General features: G+C 50.7%; 1 protein-coding gene across 2 annotated transcripts in view; it reads left to right on the forward strand.

Moving 5' to 3' along the window:
* Lcch3 (Ligand-gated chloride channel homolog 3) overlaps nucleotides 1–20,098 on the forward strand; it is a 56,776-nt gene extending 36,678 nt beyond the window's left edge. For both annotated transcript variants that reach the window (XM_077702170.1, XM_077702171.1), the window contains 4 exons: nucleotides 3,384–3,518; nucleotides 6,555–6,707; nucleotides 9,126–9,367; nucleotides 17,992–20,098. In XM_077702170.1, the coding sequence (XP_077558296.1) occupies nucleotides 3,384–3,518; nucleotides 6,555–6,707; nucleotides 9,126–9,367; nucleotides 17,992–18,375 (914 nt within the window). In that variant the 3' untranslated portion in view covers nucleotides 18,376–20,098. The remainder of the gene's footprint in view (nucleotides 1–3,383; nucleotides 3,519–6,554; nucleotides 6,708–9,125; nucleotides 9,368–17,991) is intronic.
* The last annotated feature ends 1,052 nt before the right edge of the window (nucleotides 20,099–21,150 follow it).

Raw genomic sequence — 21,150 nt, forward strand, 5'->3', positions numbered from 1 at the left:
GGCCGGGATAAAGCATGTGGTATACGAAACGTATACTGCGGGTCGACAGCGTAAAGGGGGACGTACCGCAGGTCGGAGTTCCGCCAGTGCGGGCATTGCATGCGCCATTCGAGAGCTGTGACTATTGCGTTGACGTGCTCCTTGGATAAAGGAAATTGTGCTATTGAGCTCATGGAATGCCCTCACGCGCGAGCCGATGAGATATTACATTGCCCGTGATCGCTCGTGATACCTCAGTGTCCTGGCAACCAATGCAACGAAATAGTGTGTCCGTTGCGCAGTGCCTCTGTCTGTATGACGCTGATTTCATGAATCACTTGGCCTTAATAACTTACTCGCTTGAAAAGCACTTGTACAGCAGAGAAGGAGTCCAGGAAATACCCAAAGTTTTGGAGGGAAGTCCTTGACAATCTGCGGCGCAGCTCTCACTGCCACCAGCTCGGTTTTTGTAGACGATGTCTAGTGGCTGCACTTATAGTTCATTGCTGTGGTCTCTCGCAAGAAATCGTACAGAGCGCTTCGCGTAAACTGACCAGTTCTGCTGCGGTATACAACGTCCTGTGAGCAGGCATAACCTTCCCAGGCATTTATTCCTTCCCACTGCCGCTGCAGACGAAGACGCCGTGACCGAGTCATCAACAAAAACATGAGACGCTTCCTCGTTCATTTCACTGATGTAAAATAGTGAATGTTGTCTTAAGGCCGAAGACGGCATGTGGGATTTTTTGCCAATTCCAGGAATCGATAACCGCGCCTGTAGATCTGGTACAACCTATAGAGGCACGTCTGAGATATTGGCGACTGCAATCAAACGTTGTTACGCCGAAGTACTTCGGGAGTAGCGTGAAAGCACTGGAAAGTGGATGCAGCTGATGTGTTATCACATGTCAAAGGTGCACACTAACCGGGTCGAGCGCGAGGTAGACTTGAACTTGGCAGGCTCGCGCTTCTGCGATCGTTCCACATGTTGATTTACATCGAGGTAACCCCAAAAAGATTCGTAGAGCTTGTGCCTGTGTACTTTGAAGCACGCGTAGTCACGATCGCCGAAGGTTATAAAGTATAGGGTCACTGTACTGTAAATAGCCAATAAGGAGCGCCTGGTAAATGTGCAACGGCGATGAAACCGATGGGCCCCATGATTCCCCTGCCATATGTTAAAAAATGTGGGTGAAATTTTGCATTTACCTTTTAACGGCAGAGACATGTTTTGAGCACGGCAGATCTCGATCAATTGTCAGGCCGAGAAATTTGGGGTGAGTGACACACGGAATAACAGCCTCTTCTATTTTTACTGGGTAGCATATCATGAATTTTCTGGTAAATGCCAATGCTGCGCTCTTGGACATGTTTTGAGCACGACAGATCTCGATCAATTGTCAGGCCGAGAAATTTGGGGTGAGTGACACACGGAATAACAGCCTCTTCTATTTTTACTGGGTAGTATATCATGAATTTTCTGGTAAATGCCAATGCTGCGCTCTTGGACATTGAAATTTCAAGTCCCTGGAGGCGTAGGTACGTCTAAGTGGCAGATACTGCATTACGAAGCCGTGCTTGCACGTGAATTCGCGTTACACCTTGTCCAAATGCATCTATCATCCGCATAGGCAGATACTGACACTGTTTTGGGAAGCACTTTAGGGATACCTGCGAGAGCCAGGGTAAATAGCGAAGCAGGGTGGCGAGTTAAGAGCGTAAGGCTGAGGACTCCTTGTTGTCGGACGCCGCGAGTTAAGGCGTGATCGGATGTCTCACCATCAGGTGCGGACGTGAAAACAATCTGTCCACGGAGATAGCTCGATATCCACTGATTCAACCTTCATCCAACTTCAATGGACTCAAAGGCATCGAGAACGCCGTCATGAGATATATTATCGAATGTTCCCCTAATATCTAGGAACACGGCAACTGTCAGATGATGGCTGAGTTTCTCATTCTCGATGGTAGTGACAAGGTCAATAAAGCTGTGTATTGGTGAACGTCCTTTGCGGAAGCCTGCCATGGTGTCTGGGTACAAGCCATGCTTTTCCAGAAAATATTCCAGACGAGCGAGGACTATACGCTCCATCACTTTGCATACACAGCTAGCCAATGCCACTGGCGTGTAGGACGAAATGTCTGCTGGAAACTTGCCAGGCTTCAGGACGGCCACTAAACGACTTCTTGTCCAGTGGCTTGAGACAGACCGAGAACGCCAATATTAGTTGTAGAGGTGCAACAGAGATTTTTTTCCTGCGTGCCGAGATGACGGAGTGCGCACTACGTAATTCCGTTAGGCTGGGAGCTGTAGAGCAAGCGGAAGCAGAGAGCGCTACGCTGATCTCGTGCAGCGTAAACGAAATAGCGCGAAAGCATAACGGGCACAGGAAGCACCCCCGGTTCGTGGGATGCGGCGAGCCACAGTTGCGACAACGGGGGCAGCCGATGGGCGGGAAAACTTCAAGAAGGATGGAGCGGGATTGTTGAGAATGCCATCGCCTACCCGGGAGTGCTGCGTCTGCTTGGTTGGCTTGGGTTGCAGAATTGTGTACGCATGGTTTCACGATTGGGGCGGTGCTCCGGCAGTAAATGAGGGAGGATATTCTCTCTCAGTACATTTTTTTACGTTCTCGTTAAGCCCTAGGGAATATTCAGAAGCACAAAAGAAAACAGAGCACTAAAACGCATTTTTGCCAACAGCTGTCTGTCGCGCCAGAATTCCGTTTTTGCATTTTTTAAGCCAAAACAAGAAAAAAACGAAAGGGCACCAAAATGATATGAAGAAGCCTTCGTAACCTGCATTACAAAAAACAAAAACACGATAGAATTAGTGCGACTTTATAGCAAGGACTAGCGACTACAACCCGTCAAACACTACCATTCTTCCTGCCAAATTCAGCGACATGATTCTTGGGCGTCGGTAACCGCTGCATGTTTTCCCGCAGCATGATCGGGAATGTGAGGCTGGTGGACAAAAAAATCACAATTTCTATTATATTGCAAACCGGTTTAAAATTTGAGAAGTTGGGTATGCACGCATAAAACAATGCATTACCTGCAACATACAAACATGATCGAGAGTAATCACGCACAGGTTTTTCGTATTTTAAACACCGGCGAGATTTTGATCCCACCCTCCCCCTTTACCTGTTGCTGCGTACTTCGGTGTTGTAACTGGCTGAATTTCTCTTTGGCATTTACGTTTCGCCTTAAAGTATTACATGCCAGCAGCCGAGTAATACTTCTAAGTCAGTGCACGTACTCAACGTACCCTAGTCCCGTGTTCAGAAGGCTGTGGTGACGCAGGAATTTGCAAAACGGGCTACCATTTTGCCTGGGTTGCTGTTCGGTGCAATTTTGCGCAGTTTGGTTCATAGTTGCCCTGTTTGTTTCGTCTGCAGATGGGTACACCGTGTCCGACGTGGTGATGTTCTGGAAAGGACCAGAGCCCGTTGTCGGTGTGAACAACTCCGAGCTACCGCAGTTCTCCATCATGAGATACGAAACAAAAGACCGCAAGGAGAAGTTGGCAACGGGTGGGACCCTTTGTGTGATGTGCAGTGCAAACGACCTCATTTTAGATCGGGTCAATTTGAATGGCATTCTCAAGATTGACAACGCGGCCGCGAATGTCAACTCGTATAGGCGAGCCTCGTTGATTCGAACTCCGAGAGGATAGGAAATCTGTTCGAACTACAGGGGGCCTCTCTGATTGTCAGGATGGTACTGGAAACGCATGCGCGACAAATCAGGCGGCATCGAACGTCCTTCGGAGCGCACTTTCAACAATTATGTGCTGCGAAAGTACGGCATTCGCACCGGCCAGTTCGAGATGCGAACCCAAAGAAGCAGGCGCGCACTTCCGGAGAAAGAAAAATGGCCGCGTATCTGCTCCTTCCGTTGCAAATGTCGACTGGCGCCCCTGTCAAGTAAATGCCTCCCTTCTCTTTCCCCCTCACCTCCCATGCTGTTCCTCTCCCGTCTCTTTCCTCCCAAGATAACACTCTAGAGGTTTGCTCAAGTCAATCTAATTTACCGCGTTCCACTTCACCAGGCCGGATGCCTCGATGCCAGCGATGCCGCACGGTGGAGACGCGCGTGAATCGAGGCACCGTACTGCAACATTTATAGAACCACGTTGCCCTACTTCACAAGCATTCCAAGCGGAACGTGGAACCTATCTAGTGGCACCTTTCGTTGCTGTTCACGATTGATTTTTTAAATGCCGCCAGAAGCTATAGTAGCGCGGGCAACAGCAGGCGACGGTTTTCTGCAGTTGGTGTAGTATTTCATTTCCTATCGCAAAAACTAAGCATCCGTGATTTTTTAAAGACGATAGTCTTTCTTGGGCTACTTAAACCCGGATATTTTGGTCTGTCTGTCTGTCTGTGACTCGATTCAACCACCTGGCCAAAGTAAAATTGATATCGCGCAATAGTCTGATTGATTGATTGTGGGGGTTTAACGCGCCGACGCAACGCAGGCGATGAGGCGCGCCGTAGTGGAGGGCTCCGGATTAATTTTGACCACCTGGGGATCTTTAACGTGCGCCGAAATCTCGTACACACGGGCGTTTTTGCTTTTCGCCTCCATCAGAAAAGCGGCCGCCGCGGCCGGGAATCGAACCCGCGACCTCGTGCTCAGCAGCGCAACGCCTTAGCCACTGAGCCACCGCGGCGGGTTCGCGCAATAGTCTTATATACTCACAGCCAAATGTAAACGTCTAAGCCCGGTTTATATGTTCATACTTGTCAACTTCGTTGAAAGGAAACAAGACATTACGCGAATATAAGACCGGAAATTAGTACACAAGGGATATTTACAGTGTTCCTTTATTAAAAAATTCATGGATGCTTGGTTTTTCGATAGCAAATGATATTCTACATCTAGTGCAGAAAACCGCCACCTGGTGTTGCCCGCTCCACCTCCTGGCGGCATATGAGAAATCACGCGGCAACAGTAACGAAAGGTTCCACTAGCTAGGTTCCACGTTCTGCTTGGGGAGTGTTCCTTGGGGAGTGTGAACGCACGTGGAGCACGGCAACGCGGTTCTATAAACCTCTAAGTTGGCGGCCTCGATTCATGCGCGTCTCCGCCGTACTGCAGCGCTGCTAATGAGGAACCCGGCCTGTAGCAGTGGAACGCGGTAAATTCAAATCGCCTTGAGCAAACCTTTAGTGTGTTTACCTTGACGATGAGCATGAGAGGTGAGCGGGAAAGCAAAGGGGGGCATTTCCTTGGCAGATGTCTACAAATCGTCTTTTGACGACATTTGCTACGGAAGGAGCAGATACGCGGCCATTTTTTTTTATTTGAGAAACACGGAAAATACTACTTATGTATCGATTTTCTGCCTTATATTTACGTAATGTCTTGTTTTTGTTCATCAATGTTGACAAGTATGAACATTAACACCGGACTTCGACGTTAGATTTGGCTGTGGGTATATAAGACTGTTGCGGAGCTTCGGTTTCACTTTTGCCGGGTGGCTGAATCGAGTAACAGACAGACAGACAGACAGACAGACAGACAGGCAGACAGACAAACGGACGGACGGACGGACGGACAGACGGACAGACGGACAGACGGAAAGACGGACAGACAGACAGACAGACAGACAGATTAAAATTTGTGCGTTTAAGTCGCCCAAGAAAGACTGTCGTCATTAAAAGGAGCGCGCCCCCGCAAGCGCGCGAAGCGAGGCGGCGTGGTTTATGCCGGCTGCTTGAGTGCCCGCGGAGCAAGCACATGGTTACGGGTTCAAGAAGCTGCGGAGGCTAGTGAAGCATTTAACTTTGGCCTTCGGCTTAGAATTGCACAAAAAGTAGTCTTTCCGGGCGAGCAATATTGTTCGTATTAACCATGGCACGTGTTTCAGGTTCCAATTAGCGAGAGTTTTCCCCCATTCAAAGACGCATCACTTTGCCGGGACCGAGGGACCAGTTCGAATTATCTCTTGGTTCGAATTATGCGAGTTCGAACTAACGCGGTTGGACAGTGGACTGTATAATATTTGGCGGCTTTATTCTGCTTTTATTTTCAGCTCTGTTAATAAAATTACCAGGTTCAACTTACCAAAATGGTGTTAGCAGGACGTCATCGTGGTAAGTTGAATCTGAATCGTGGTAACTTGAAAGTTTAACCGGGGTAAGTCGAACTGACGAAGCTTACGCATGACAACAACAAAAAATACAATGGAGGGTTTGAGATCATAGCCCTCGTGTCAGTGAAGTATCGTTCACAGTTGAGCTGATGTCGCATATTGCACATCCACTGAGTAACATAGGTCGGGGGTATTGTTTCTTGTACAGTGTTTGCATAAAATGTCGTAGGCCAAATATCAGCCCTCCCGCACTTAACGAGGTGCTAGGAATATTTTCTGCGGAAGCTGAGTTGTCACTTGGATCTAATTTATCAGTACCGGGGACCAGACGAAAAAAAGTAGCCTAGCCAGAATGTCGCCCTACGGCTGGGGCGTCTATTTGCTTCACCACTCTATTTGCTCTTCGTGGAATGTGCTGCAAGGTGCGCTGAAGTTTCAAAACTGACAGCTTTTTCTTCTTCCTCCGCAGGGACGTATCAACGATTATCGCTAAGCTTTGAGCTAAAGCGAAACATTGGGTACTTCATCTTCCAGACATATCTTCCATCAATATTGATTGTGATGCTTTCCTGGGTATCGTTTTGGATCAACCATGAAGCGACATCTGCGAGAGTTGCCCTCGGTAAGTGCGTCTTAGCGAGGCCAGCATGAGCGAGCTTTGAGCGAACTCAAAGAAGCGACGTAGAATTACGGTAAGAGAGATTCGGGCAGCCTCTGAGGAGTGAATTAGGCACCCAAGAATTGTGATGAGCCGGTTTCTTATACGCTGGCCTGGATCCACACTGCGCAAGAGCAGATGGAGTGATGGACACATGAAATTTGTAGTATATTTAATACGACCAACTGGATGGATCTCGCTTCCGGTTCGTTCTCACTCGGCAGCGTCAGCGTGGTGCGGTATGAGTTCGAACGAAGGGCTGGACGTTCATCGCTGTCAGGCTGCTGCGGCGTGGGCTCGAGCAAAGGGCTGGATATTTGCCGCGGACCAACTGAGATGGTGCCGGCCTGAACGAGTGCTGGACGCTCGCGGAGTTTCCAGGTGTGGAGGCGGGTTTTTGGACGCCCACATTGGGTGATGCCTAGACCCCGGCCTCCTGTGTCCAAATCTTCTGCCTAGTTCTTCCTGCGACTCGTTTCGTCCCTGATTGCTCGCTCCGTTCCTCTAGTCGGACTGCTCATCAACACCTTCGTCTGTTTGTTCCGCTGCCATCTCTCTCGCCTTAACCGCTGTCCTACCGTCTCGATGGCCCCCGCCTCTGTGGTTCGAATCCGGTTTAGTCTTCACGAGTGAGCCACTAAGACCGTGTACGAAGGGAGCCGTTTCTATCGCGTGGACTCAGGTGGTATCGTAACGACAGGACTACTCAGGCCCTGTATGACAGGAGTCGGTGGTGGTTTATCAATGCCAGCCTCTTTTAGCTCCGGCTCTGAATATGGGCATCGTTGGACCCGGTGACACGACGCCAGTACTGATCAGCGAGCAGTTTCCGAGAAAAAGCCTCGGCCGCAACGCCGTTCACGAGCATGAGCCGTCACATGAGGCCGTACATTGACTTCAGCACAAAGGTGCTTACGTTAACACATGAGGGGGAAATAGGCATTGAACAGTGTCACTACTGAATTTCATTAATAGCAGAGTGCGAAGCTTCGTCGTTCTCTGTGGAAGTTGTGGATTATAAATGGTAACGAAGAATGCAGTAGTAATAATACATTAATGAAAACATCACAAACCGCCCGATACAGCTCACCGAAGGAACATTTACTTTTTGGCTACTTACTCAAACAAATGAATCGGGTAATTGCAGAGGGTGGTCGGTGCCCCTTACAGCTCACTGCAGTAAGGGGCATAGCAAAATAAAGTTCACGCACGAAGAGGCCACAAAGCTATATACTGTGTTACCTCTTTTTAGTAAGTTCATGCAGGAGTCAGAGCAGAAGTAAATTTTATTTAGATCAAAAATCAAGCAACGCCTAGCTTTATAGTGGAGTGGGGCCATCGAAGTTCAGCAGAGGCTGGGCGGTCGCTGCTTGGCGGGCCCTCTTGGCCGGCCGAAGACGGTCGCCGGAGTCTTCCCGTGGTTCTTTTCAGGGGGAAGGAATGGGGGTGAGCAAGGACGTGTAGGAGCACTCACAGGCGATGCGGTAGTGTGTGCAGGGTTGAGGGCGCAACTAGGAAGTGGCGTGTGTATGGCGTGGAGGGGGGTGCCGCTCTTTGATCCACTTGTCGAAGGGAGGTGATGTAGTGCGGCGTTTGAGGCGACAGTGTTGAAGTGCAGCTTTACATGTTTGAGGCACGGCACAGCCTTCTTCCTACAGTGGCGGCCTCGGGAGGGGAGGAGAGGTATGCACGATAGATACGTTGGCGGGCAGTCCCCCCCCCCCCCCCCCCCCCCATCCAGTGACGCATGTCCCGAGGTGACGAGAATTGAGAATCAGTGGCGTTGGGATGGATTGGAGCGGAGGGTGCGATATCGCCGGCTGTGCAAGGCCGACAGGCAGCCTGAGAATCTGTGACAGCGATGAGAAAGTCTTGAGCAAGCCGGGGACAAGCGGCCCGGGCCTGGCGCCTGGCTTTTCCACGGGTGCACATTTGGGAAGGAGTTCTTCTTACCCGCCCGCTGCACCCAGGGGCCCAACCAAGCTCGGGTGACGGAAAAAAAAGACTAATTAGTGCGTACCTCAAGAAGCTTTGTTCGCGAGGAGGATTTGCTACCTGAGCAGTTCAGGAGGAGCTGAGCGGGAAAAAATCTATGGCCGTTATCAATGCATTCTACGGCCATCAGTTCGTACGCGACGTAAAACTTGAAAGCCGTATTTTATTTTTGTTCGTTTGTTTCCGCGTTTAATTCCCCTGCACATCTACGAGGCCATACTACGTTTGCATCTTTAGCCTTGCCAGGATTCATAACGGCTGCTTCGATCTTTTCCCCACTTCCTCCTGCCACGTTTGATGCCAATTGGGGGGCCTGTACAAAATATCCAACAAAACACTTCGCTTCTCCTCCTGTGGTCAGTGCTCCTCATCTTCTCTTCCGCCCAGGCATTACGACCGTGCTGACAATGACCACCATCAGCACGGGCGTCCGGTCCTCCTTGCCGAGGATCTCGTACGTGAAGGCCATCGACATCTACCTGGTCATGTGCTTCGTCTTCGTTTTCGCGGCACTGCTCGAGTACGCAGCCGTCAACTACACCTACTGGGGCGCCCGGGCCAAGAAGAAGACCAAGAAAGGCAAGGAGACCAAGGTTCCGCCACCCCCGCAGGGCGAACCACTGTACCCGGTAAGCAGCCTCTGCTGAGCCTTACGGGACGGCTGAGAAGGTAACCTGGCTATGGGGCAGATGAATTGATGGTGGACCCAGCATGTTTGATAATGTCGCTCGCCGAGCTTCTTTATACCAAATGAATTACAGCTAGCTACGTTAACAATAGTTTCCAAGTTTTTGCTTGAGCACCTTAGCACCCGCATGTGCCGCAATCCCTAGCTAATCACTAGCTCCGCCGCTATTGCGATTACGCCGACGCAGCTCTAGGCCCAAGCGAGGTCTGGGACCTTCTCGCTCGTTGGTCTCTCTCTTGTTCGCGCCTCCAGTTAAATTTCGCCTCTCCATCTTCTTGGCGAACTGATGGAGGCGAAATAGGGATGTTCTTTTGATGCGCGAGCCGAGAGGACGATCTCGACTCGCTCCGATGACCGACGACCGATGCTTGGAGCGGGTGAGGGATGAGGACTGCCTTCCTTACTGGATATTAGGTTTATTTACAATATTTACATTATTTACAAAACTCCAACTTTACATCAGGTCAGAGTGACGGTTACATTGTCACTCTGACAGCAGCAGCCTGTACGGCCTAGATCTATACTAAACTAGATCCCCCCTCGACCGACCCTCGACAAAACCCGACACGCCGGTTTTGATAGCAAAAACCCCGCCTCCAAAAAGGGGGCGTTCAAGAAAGAGAGAAAAACCCTTTAAACAATTAATAGAAACCCATTGATTGGCCACAGGAACCAGCCAATCACACATGTGTCCCCACCTGCGGTCACGTAACCCAACCCTCTCTCTCTTATGCACTCAAAGTGCGTTTCATACGCACGCTGTTACACCCGGCCAGAAAATACAGGACATCTGCGGCCTAAAGTGAACCATCCATTACGTTCAGCGGGCGGCATCTGCACAAACAACAGCCAAGCCGAGGGCCCGGAGCGGTCCTCGCGCGGCTGACCTCCCTCCGCGCGGCGCCTCCCGCGACGCCCCCATTGTCCCGCGACGCGCAGGACACTGAGGGTTGCTAATTCCCTCCCAGACGAAGGGCGCCGCGGCCTGCCGCCAGTCCCACCGGAAGACGCGCTTCAGGCCCACTCGGAGGTCTCCGAGGCGATTGACCCGTCAACGACCCACGCCGCCGCCGGAGTCGAAGATTTCCAAACTTACACCGCGCGCGCTTTCAACACTAAGAGATACGATAACCTGGCTTCCCGTCAGCTTGTTATGCCGAATGACCCAGCCACCTCCGACGCGCCAGAGATACTCAGGCTAATCGCCCCCGTCCTTTGACACACAAAAGGACGGGCACAACACACGCTCTCCGCGTCTCCGAACTTGGCGTCCGTGCGGCTACATGAAAGGGACACGGGAAAGTAGCTACCAGCGGAGGCGACGCCAATACATGGGCCACCGGCGGCCTTCATTAATTACATGCGGAGCCCGAACTTAACACCTCCGCACCAAGAATGTTGTCCGTACACTAGCTGTACGTACAACATTAACTCTCACTATTTGTTATGTCTTGCTGCAGAGAAAGAACTAAACAAAACGCACTCAAGCCGTTACGCGAGTACACTACAAAATACAAAACAATACAACAATAAAAAAAAATTAACCCGGTACACACCAACCCAACCAGCACAACGCGCCGGCCAACTGTACCAAAAAAAAAAAAAAACGGATGCAACACGGCATACTCAGTGCCTTGGCCTAGCCATGGCTTGCGCAACATCAAACAATAAACGAAGGCGCTCAACTACAGGGCCCGTGAGAACAAACTCGTGGCACCCTTACCATTAAAGGCTACCAACCCCACGACGGGTATAAATGTTCACTTTCCTGTACCAAAAAAAAAAGAAACGTTTGAAGAAAGTTCTCCTCACGCACTCGCGGACGCCGGTTCTTTCGGAGTGCGACACAGATTGTTCGTCCCGGTTGCGGTTCACTTGCCGTCCACATGCGATGTACTGAAAGTTCACTTTTCAGTACTTCAGACACTAGTTCGCACACAAGCGCCGCAAGTGGGCCCTACCTGCACATTCCATGGCCCACCATGACCGCATGCCAACGGCACAAATAAAGGACAGCACTCGCCATTGTACCCCAAGGTAAACTCCCTACCGTGCTGTAACCGCGGATCTACTTCACAAGAATACAGCGTTAAAACCGCCAAACCGCCAATTACACGCCTTACGACAGCTGAACGCAACCAAAACATGCACACACAAAAAGAAAACTAACTACAAGGGGGAGAACGACAGTACAGGTAAAACTAAAAATAATTCTCATCTGAGCGATCCCTACACACCCAGAGAAAAACTCACACAAAAAAACAACTAAGTGTGCGCCAAACAACACTGACCCGTTCCTGCCTAGCACTGCACACTATTCAGCGCAACCCCCCCTTCCACGGCGGCACACACCGACCGTCGCACGGAAACTGATTCCGTTTCGTGCGCCACCAGCTGATTCTACACGGACCCTGGTTTGGCTCGCGGTGTCCTCTGCTCCCGGGAGAAAAGGAACACCCTACTCGGCGGTAACGCGTACGACGTTGTCGCACCTGCGCCGTCACACCTGCCGCCGCCTTCCGCGTTCTCGGGCCCGTCGGAGTCGCCCTACGCGCAAGACGCCGCGGGCCGCCTGCGCATTCATGCTTCGCGCACGCAAGCTCAACAATTAGGCCCGCCGTTCCGCTGCCCTCACCTGACGGCTGTGCTACCTCTGCCTCCTCCGAGATGACCATGCCTTCTACAGCTTCGCTCGATCTCGGAATTAGCTCGTCCACGAGAGACTCCTCGCAATCGGCCGCGGACTCTATGTCGGCGCATGGGGCGGTGCTACACTCGACACTTCCCTGCGCCGCCACGGCAACATTGCCCGCCGCCACAGAAAGAACTGCTGCAGCTAAGACATCTGTCTCGCGAGATTCCATGATCTCATCTGCAGTAGTGGAAACGCTATGGGGTTGCTTAACAACTGGAGTGGCTTCAGCCACCTCCACTACATTGCCACTCTCCTCATCCCGTGGCGCTCGATGCGCCCACGAGGGAACAAACACCGTGAAGACATTGGCGTCCTCTTCGAGGCCACCAATCTTGCGAAGCTTCGCTTTTTCATAAGCGATCTCCGCTCGCCCTTGGGCTAATTGAGCGCTGAGCTCTTCAGCTGTCCACACGGACGGGCTGCCCGCGCCCCGGCTACCCGCTAGCCTTGCTTTTTCTAAAGCGTGCTGGGCATTTTTGAGAGCTATTTCCGCTCTCAACTCCTCAATTTCGAGCACAATGGCACTAACCTTGCGGTCGGTGCCGCGACATCCCGTTAGCATAGTGGCCATGGTAAACCCGGAGAAAGTAAGTCAGGGCCCACCGGTGCCCGCTCCGGGTTCGGCCGGGTCGCAGTGTCGCTGATGCAGCAGCTCGTCGACCCGATGCGCCGCTCTCGCCGCTGGGATGGGGCCGTGCTCCCTGGGCCAGAGCCCATGAGGCCTCCCGCTGAGGTGTCGCCCCGTTCAACCGCGGCTTACGCCGCCCTGGTCCAGAGCCCACGAGGCCTCCCGCTGAGGTGTCGCCCCGTTCAACCGCGGCTTTCGCCGCCCTGGGCCAGAGCCCACGAGGCCTCCCGCGGAGGTGTCGCCCCGTTCAACCGCGGCTTTCGCCGCCCTGGGCCAGAGCCCACGAGGCCTCCCGCTGAGGTGTCACCACGTTGAACCGCGGCTTACGCCGCCCTGGGCCAAAGCCCACGAGGCCTCCCGCTGAGGTGTCGCCCCGTTGAACCACGGCTTTCGCCGCCCTAATCCAGTCCAATTTACAGTACAGTCTAATCCAGTCCAATTTAGTACAGTCCGGTCCAGACCAGTCATTGCTCTTCGCGCATGCTCAGCACGGCTCTTCACAAGCCACGCGATACGGCTATCAAGCGGCTCCGGTTCAGCGTCAGACTTGGCTACTGCGCAATTGAGGCGCACACCTGGGCACGCGCCGGCGAAAGTGCGTCTGCCGCGGCTATGACGCAACACAATCCAACACAATCATCGGCTTATAAAAATTAGTAATGGCTTAGCTCAGCTATGCCAGGATATACGTAGCGTGAGCTAAGGTTCAGCAATCCAGTTCAGTCCAGTCCAGTCTAATCCAGTCCAATTCAGTCCAGTCCGGTCCAGACCAGTCATTGCTCCTCGCGCATGCTCAGCACGGCTCTTCACAAGCCACGCGACACGGCTATCAAGCGGCTCCGGTGCAGCGTCAGACTTGGCTACTGCGCAATTGAGGCGCACACCTGGGCACGCGCCGGCGAAAGTGCGTCTGCCGCGGCTATGACGCAACACAATCCAACACAATCATCTGCCTATAAAAATTAGTAATGGCTTAGCTCAGCTATGCCAGGATATACGTAGCGTGAGCTAAGGTTCAGCAATCCTGTCCAATCCAGTCCAGTCCAGTCCAGCCTAATCCAGTCCAATTCAGTCCAGTCCGGTCCAGACCAGTCATTCCTCCTCGCGCATGCTCAGCATGGCTCTTCCCAAGCCACGCGACACGGCTATCAAGCGGCTCCGGTGCAGCGTCAGACTTGGCTACTGCGCAATTGAGGCGCACACCTGGGCACGCGCCGGCGAAAGTGCGTCTGCCGCGGCTATGACGCAACACAATCCAACACAATCATCTGCCTATAAAAATTAGTAATGGCTTAGCTCAGCTATGCCAGGATATACGTAGCGTGAGCTAAGGTTCAGCAATCCTGTCCAATCCAGTCCAGTCCAGTCCAGCCTAATCCAGTCCAATTCAGTCCAGTCCGGTCCAGACCAGTCATTGCTCCTCGCGCATGCTCAGCACGGCTCTTCACAAGCCACGCGACACGGCTATCAAGCGGCTCCGGTGCAGCGTCAGACTTGGCTACTGCGCAATTGAGGCGCACACCTGGGCACGCGCCGGCGAAAGTGCGTCTGCCGCGGCAATGACGCAACACAATCCAACACAATCATCTGCCTATAAAAATTAGTAATGGCTTAGCTCAGCTATGCCAGGATATACGTAGCGTGAGCTAAGGTTCAGCAATCCTGTCCAATCCAGTCCAGTCCAGCCTAATCCAGTCCAATTCAGTCCAGTCCGGTCCAGACCAGTCATTCCTCCTCGCGCATGCTCAGCATGGCTCTTCCCAAGCCACGCGACACGGCTATCAAGCGGCTCCGGTGCAGCGTCAGACTTGGCTACTGCGCAATTGAGGCGCACACCTGGGCACGCGCCGGCGAAAGTGCGTCTGCCGCGGCTATGACGCAACACAATCCAACACAATCATCTGCCTATAAAAATTAGTAATGGCTTAGCTCAGCTATGCCAGGATATACGTAGCGTGAGCTAAGGTTCAGCAATCCTGTCCAATCCAGTCCAGTCCAGTCCAGCCTAATCCAGTCCAATTCAGTCCAGTCCGGTCCAGACCAGTCATTGCTCCTCGCGCATGCTCAGCACGGCTCTTCACAAGCCACGCGACACGGCTATCAAGCGGCTCCGGTGCAGCGTCAGACTTGGCTACTGCGCAATTGAGTTGCACACCTGGGCACGCGCCGGCGAAAGCGCGTCTGCCGCGGCTATGACGCAACACAATCCAACACAATCCACTTTAATCTAATCCAATCCAATCCCATTCAATCCAATGACTCTCGCGCTTGCGCAGAACGGCCCTTCAGTACACACGCGAAACTCCTCAACCTCGGCCAGTGTAGCTTACGGTATACAAAAGGAACAAGTGGCCAGCAAGCACCCCAAGGCACCTCGCAGCCCCTGTAAAACCTAATTTACACGCTCCACTGGTTTAAATATTGACGTCTGTAGTTCACAAAGAGTTAGCCACACCTTTTTTTACGCTGGTGCGTATACAAGGCAGCAATACACAAGCTGTCACGAGAATTTTACGCGTTAAAGCTTTCGGAAATGTTACGAAAATACCGATTAATTGTAATCTATAACGAGTACAGGTAAAAATATTTGAAAAATGGCTCAAAGGGCAGGCAGGCTGTGATCTGGCAAGAAGGAATAAAGACATACGAAGCTTAATATTCATGTATTGAAAGGTCCCTGAAACACTTTTTCAACTTTTTTTTCTCGAAATGTTAAGTGCTTGAAGAACGTAATCAATTTACACATCCAGTACTTAGCTTAGGGGGTCGCAAAGTACCTCAGCCAAACATTACTGCCCTATGCTCATCAGATAAACTCGCTCATAAGATTTTTCTCTCTTTCCCGCTGTTGACGTTCTTTAACGGCCCTAATTACGTCACTGAGGCCATGTAGCGGTTGTTGGCCGGTTTTTCTTCAGTTGGAGCAACGAGCGCTTTTCGATAGCAACTTTGAAAATAAAGCCACCAAAACAAAGCAGAAAGGAAGGCGTATCGGGTGCGACGAGCAAATCACGCAGTGCCGCTCCGTGCTAGCGATAACTGTAGGTTTCACAGTGCTTCCATACGCGAAGGAAAAAGTGAACGCGTTCATCAAAAGTGTTGCAGGATCCCTTTAAAGCGAAGCTTTTGTGTCTTCACTCACGCCATTGTACGCCGACATGCCGTGCAGGAAAGCCAACTTTCTCTGGCGATGATGATGAATGATCGTGGGGGAAGTGAAAGAAAAAAATGGCAGCATCTTCACTCCGTGGATGATGGCGAGGGTGGGGAGAACGGGGGCTCGAATGACATACAAGTTGCGCCCCGAGTGACATCCGATTTGCGCCCCGACCGTCATTCGATTTGAGCCGTGAGTTGCACCTTGATTATTCCCTAAATGAAACTGCAACTCACGGCTCAGATCGAATTTCGCTTGATTGTCGCTTGGTGGTGGTGTGCGCACGGATGGACGCGGACGGACTTTGGGAGGTCGTAAGGTTCTCCGCACCGTTACAGGCGAAGGGAGTAAGGCGTTTGACTCGGGTACTAACTCACGGTCATAGCCCAATGGGTAAGACGACTGACACTAACTCTGTCTTGTCTACCAGACGCCGGCTCGAATCCTGCCGGTGCCTGTGGGATTTTTTGCGATTGTAAATGCTGTGCGGACGGACGCGGACGGACATTGTGCGGTCCTAAGGTACTCCGCACCTAAAATACGCTTCCAGTGGCTGAAATAGGACTTGTGTCCCTCGCCCTATGAAACCGGAATCTATCCGATTGCTTCATCTCGACATGGTCGAAGCGAACGCTAAGCAGCAGGTACCGATTCGCGCCGTACACCGAAAACCCAAAAGTTAGGCCCACGGAACATGTACGCCCGGGAGTTGCTGTGGCTATACTAGAAATCTGATGCGTAGCTCCGGAGTAGCACATACTGGCAGTGTGGGATTGGCCAACCCAAGAATCCATCAGGTCAGAAAGCTTCGCGTTCAACCGTCGTCATCGTTAGACGGAGGAGTCCATGATTATTTATTTATTTATTTATTTATTTATTTATTTATTTATTTATTTATTTATTTATTTATTTATTTATTTATTTATTTATTTATTTATTTATTTATTTATTTATTTATATCGTCAGGGCCATTTACAGTATAGAGGAGAGGGGTTACATTCAGGAGCATAGCGACAAACAAAGCAGCTAAGGTATTACGTATAAAACATTGTACTGCCTGAACATAGCCCATCACACACGGACAGCTGCATAAAATCCAGCATGGTAAGCATGTCTAATTGAAAAAAGGAAACACATGACGGAGAGAACTAAACGAAGCAGACGGGCGCTGGTATTGCACATGATAGCGTATAAAAGCCGATCAATGCGTAATGATGACAGTTATACTCCACTCACTTAAAGTACGAGTCCGGGAATAGCCTACTGTTGACTCTCAGAAATGTGTCGCTATAAAGTGCGCAATGTCACAGAGAGCGCCGCAGAAGCTTGTGCAGTATTGAGCGCACATTGGCTTACCGTGAAGGTGGATTACCAGTGAAGCTTTTCAGCGCACGAGAGAAGTCAGGGGAAAAGTATGGGCAAAGTTTTATTCCTCTTGAGCGTTGGCGGTGGTCCTCCCTAAGAAAGACACGTGCATGCACGCGAACACTTTTATTTTGACCCTTCTGATCTTGTGAACGGTTCCTATTGTTCACTCAAAATGCACATCCAATGATCACACGTACAATAAGCCTGCGGTTCAGATATACGGCGTGCAACTTTGGCGGTGACCAAGTGCTAATATCACGTACATCTGGACGTCGTTTTCAAACGCGTTGCGCTCCAAAGACACCTAGAGCCTCGGGAGTTCTCCTTCTGAGGCCTTAAAATGTCTAAGCTTCTTTTATTAGACAAACATGGTCAAACTGCGAAGCTTTTCCCCATGCAACTTGACTCAAAGTCAAAGTCGTCCGAAATTTGAACTGCCTCACCGTGTCGGAATGGCACGATTGGATAGATGTCGGCTTCATAACGCGAGGGACGCAGGTTCGATTACGACCCTGGGAAGCGTTTTTTTTTTCTCTCTCTCTCTCTCTTGAGGCACTTGATGCGCCTTTGTGGAAACCCATTGTGTGAGCTGGCTTTCCTGCAGCGCGATTTGGGGCTTCGTTTTCATGCATGGAACCGCAGCCATGTAAGCTTCTCTTAGAACGTTGGTTGACGGGGACCAGTCTCGACAGTCACGACTTTTTCGCTCTGCCGCAGAACAACGAAGAGATCATCGAGCTGCACGACGTGCGGCTGTCGCCCATCCCGTGCCTGCGCAACCGGCACCGGCCGCTGTCGGCGCCGGGCAGCGACAGCGAGCTCAAGTTTCCCCCCTCCTTCCGCATGACGGGCCGCTTCCCGTACAACTCGCGCAGCCTCCCCGCCGGAGCCTGCTACCGCGGGGGCGCCGGGATGCGGGCGGCCGAGTACGGCGCGCGCAGGCCCCGCGTCTTCCAGACGCTGCGGCGCGGAGCGAGCGCCATCCGGGCCTCCATGCCTCGCATCAAGGACGTGAACAAGATCGACAAGTACTCCAGGGTCATCTTCCCCATGTCGTACCTCGTGTTCAACGCTGTCTACTGGTGTTTCTACCTGATGTGACTGCTCGGCTGCCTGCCGAGCGGATACACGTTACGACAAGGTGGAGTTAAGACCTGGAGAACTGTCGCGCTACGCTCGCGTCTTGGGGTGGCGGTTGCGAATCCGCTGGCAACAGGGTCACGGGAGCATGACGCAAAGCGCATCCCGGGGTCGGAGCGTTGGCGTCACGTGCGAGGCCATGTGATGCGCCCCACACTCCACGAGGCTGTCGTACTGTTCGAGGCTTTAACTACCTTTTTTTTTTTTTTTGAGGGTATAGTGACTTCCAGTTGGTTTGAAAGGAGGAACACCAAATTTATATCTAGCTTTTTAGAGGCTATGAATGCCGTGTGTTGGGGCGCGCAACCATTGAAAGGATTGAACGTGGATGGCTTTCCTGACCAATTTTGCCGGGTGAACTTTTTAGAAAAAAATGTTTCTAGATCTCTCTAATGTACCGTCAAGAGTTATCACTGGGTTACAAGGAGAATGCCAGTGCGGCAAGTTGCAGCCCCACTCTATCGGCGTGTTTGCCTCGGGCACCTTCATATTATGTGGAAAATCACGACCCAGCAAAAAATATGAAGTTCTCAATTATCATGCTACCACGCACGCCAGGGCATATTTTTTTCAACAGATATCCCAAACTTGTTGCTGAGCGAGTTGGTACATATTTTAAGGAAGAAGAAAACGTGGCGCAAACTAGACGTAGACGAAAGAAACGAGGTAAGACATATACAGGCGCCAACTTCCAACTGTTTATTTGAAGCAAGCCACGCGAAATTTATACAATTCTTATCTAAGCAGAAACAACAACAACAAAACAAAACAACAAAAATCAACCTAGGTATAATCATCTTAACAAGTGTAAAAGGTGGTGACAATGGCTAAAATGGATAAGTACAACACTGCTGAAAGAATGACAACAAATCTACGTCAGCGTCAAGAGTAATCAAGATGGTCCAATAGCGCGTGCGTGCAATCTAGGCGCAGACCAAACCGAAAAGAGGGAAGGACAGCTGCGCGTGCTAAACTACACGCTGTGGTTTAAAAATGACATTTCTTTTTCACTTAACGCTAGTGACGGCGTGCTAACACACTTGTCACCGGCTCTTTTGATAAAAACCGCCTCGATCACCTCCCTCTCCGTTTTGTTTCTTGCTCTCCTCAGAAAGGTCGTCTTATCCAGGAGTGGCTCACAAGGTGCCCTCCCAAGTTGCTGCTGACGGCCAACCGGTGTTCTCTGGAACGTTCGTTGAAGCAACGTCCAGTCTGACCGATATACACCCTTTTGCATTTCACGGGGATGCTGTAAATGACGTTGCTAACACACTCGGTGTATAGCGTGGCGTGCTTTTTTGAGCATGACTCCGGTATCTTATTGGCCATCATAGGGCAAACTTTAGCCAGTTTGCACGAGGCGGAACATACAACGTGCACTTTATACCTGGACGCGACCTTCTTGACGATGTGCGAAAGCCTGTGGATGTACGGTATTACGTGCGTTTTCATTTTTTCTTTCTCTTCCTGCACTTTTTTACCGTGTTTCATCTTCTGGAGGATGCTTTCACACACACTTGTGATAACGGTGTAGTTTAGCACGCGCAGCTGTCCTTCCCTCTTTTCGGTTTGGTCTGCGCCTGGATTGCACGCACGCGCTACTGGACCATCTTGATTACTCTTGAGGCTGACGTAGATTTGTTGTCATTCTTTCAGCAGTGTTGTACTTATCCATTTTAGCCATTGTCACCATCTTTTACACTTGTTGACATGATTATACCTAGGTTGATTTTTGTTGTTTTGTTGTTGTTGTTGTTGTTGTTTCTGCTTAGATAAGACTTGTATAAATTTCGCAAGGTTTGCTTCAAATAAGCAGTTGGAAGTTGGCGCCTGTATATCTCTTACCTCGTTTCTTTCGTCTACGTCTAGTTTGCGCCACGTTTTCTTCTTCCTTAAGATATCCAAATGTCAAATCTATTTAATGTAATACGAAACAATTTTTACAGTGGGTAGGCTATACGGAAGGAGTTCCCACGGCTAATACGTTGCCGGGGAAACTTCTTGTGTCAGTTGTTTTAAAGGTGTCAAACAGTGACCGTGAAAATAAACAAAATGTGTGAGTAGGATCGCAAGGAGCTAAACAACATCTACAGAAAAATGCGCTTAACGAAAGGGTATGCTAGAGGTTTTATGTAATATCTTGCGGAAATGGCCTTCAGAATAACCCCTGAAGGTCGCATAGAAATTTCGACTTTTATCTTTGCCGTTAAGTCTATGAGCTAAGAAAACGGAAACCTTAACGCTTGGTTCTACTAATTGTAATTGCAGGTCACTTTCTGGTGTAAGATTTTAAGCTGCTGTTCTTAAGTCACGTAACCAGTGAAGATGAACCTGTTCGCAACAGGAGTTGCACTTCCTGAATAAAAATATTAGCTGCTGCTCAGCGCCTGGCCGACCATATGCTGGCATGAAAAGAAGGAGCTAAAATAGACTTGAACCAGCTGACTGTCCGGTATATAGTTTCCAACTCCTGAAGAGAAAGCAAAAAGCAATAAAAAAATAAATTGCTGGGAACGCGCGATATGTTACGCAGCGGAATTCGGCAAGAGAGGATGGTGTGATTTCACGTTCATAAGTAATTGAGATGAACACACAGCATAGATTGAAGACTCGGCTATTTTATAGCATTTTGGGGATTGCCGCTAGGTCATCTCTCGTGGGGAGACGCGCACCTATAACCCATGATAACGGTTGCCGAACTGCAAGGAACAATTCCTCCAAGGGCATCGATGCCGG

The sequence above is a fragment of the Haemaphysalis longicornis genome, unplaced genomic scaffold (assembly GCF_048455015.1).
Source record: "Haemaphysalis longicornis isolate Haplotype H1 unplaced genomic scaffold, Haemaphysalis longicornis Haplotype H1 scaffold_3, whole genome shotgun sequence".
NCBI lineage: Eukaryota > Metazoa > Arthropoda > Arachnida > Ixodida > Ixodidae > Haemaphysalis > Haemaphysalis longicornis.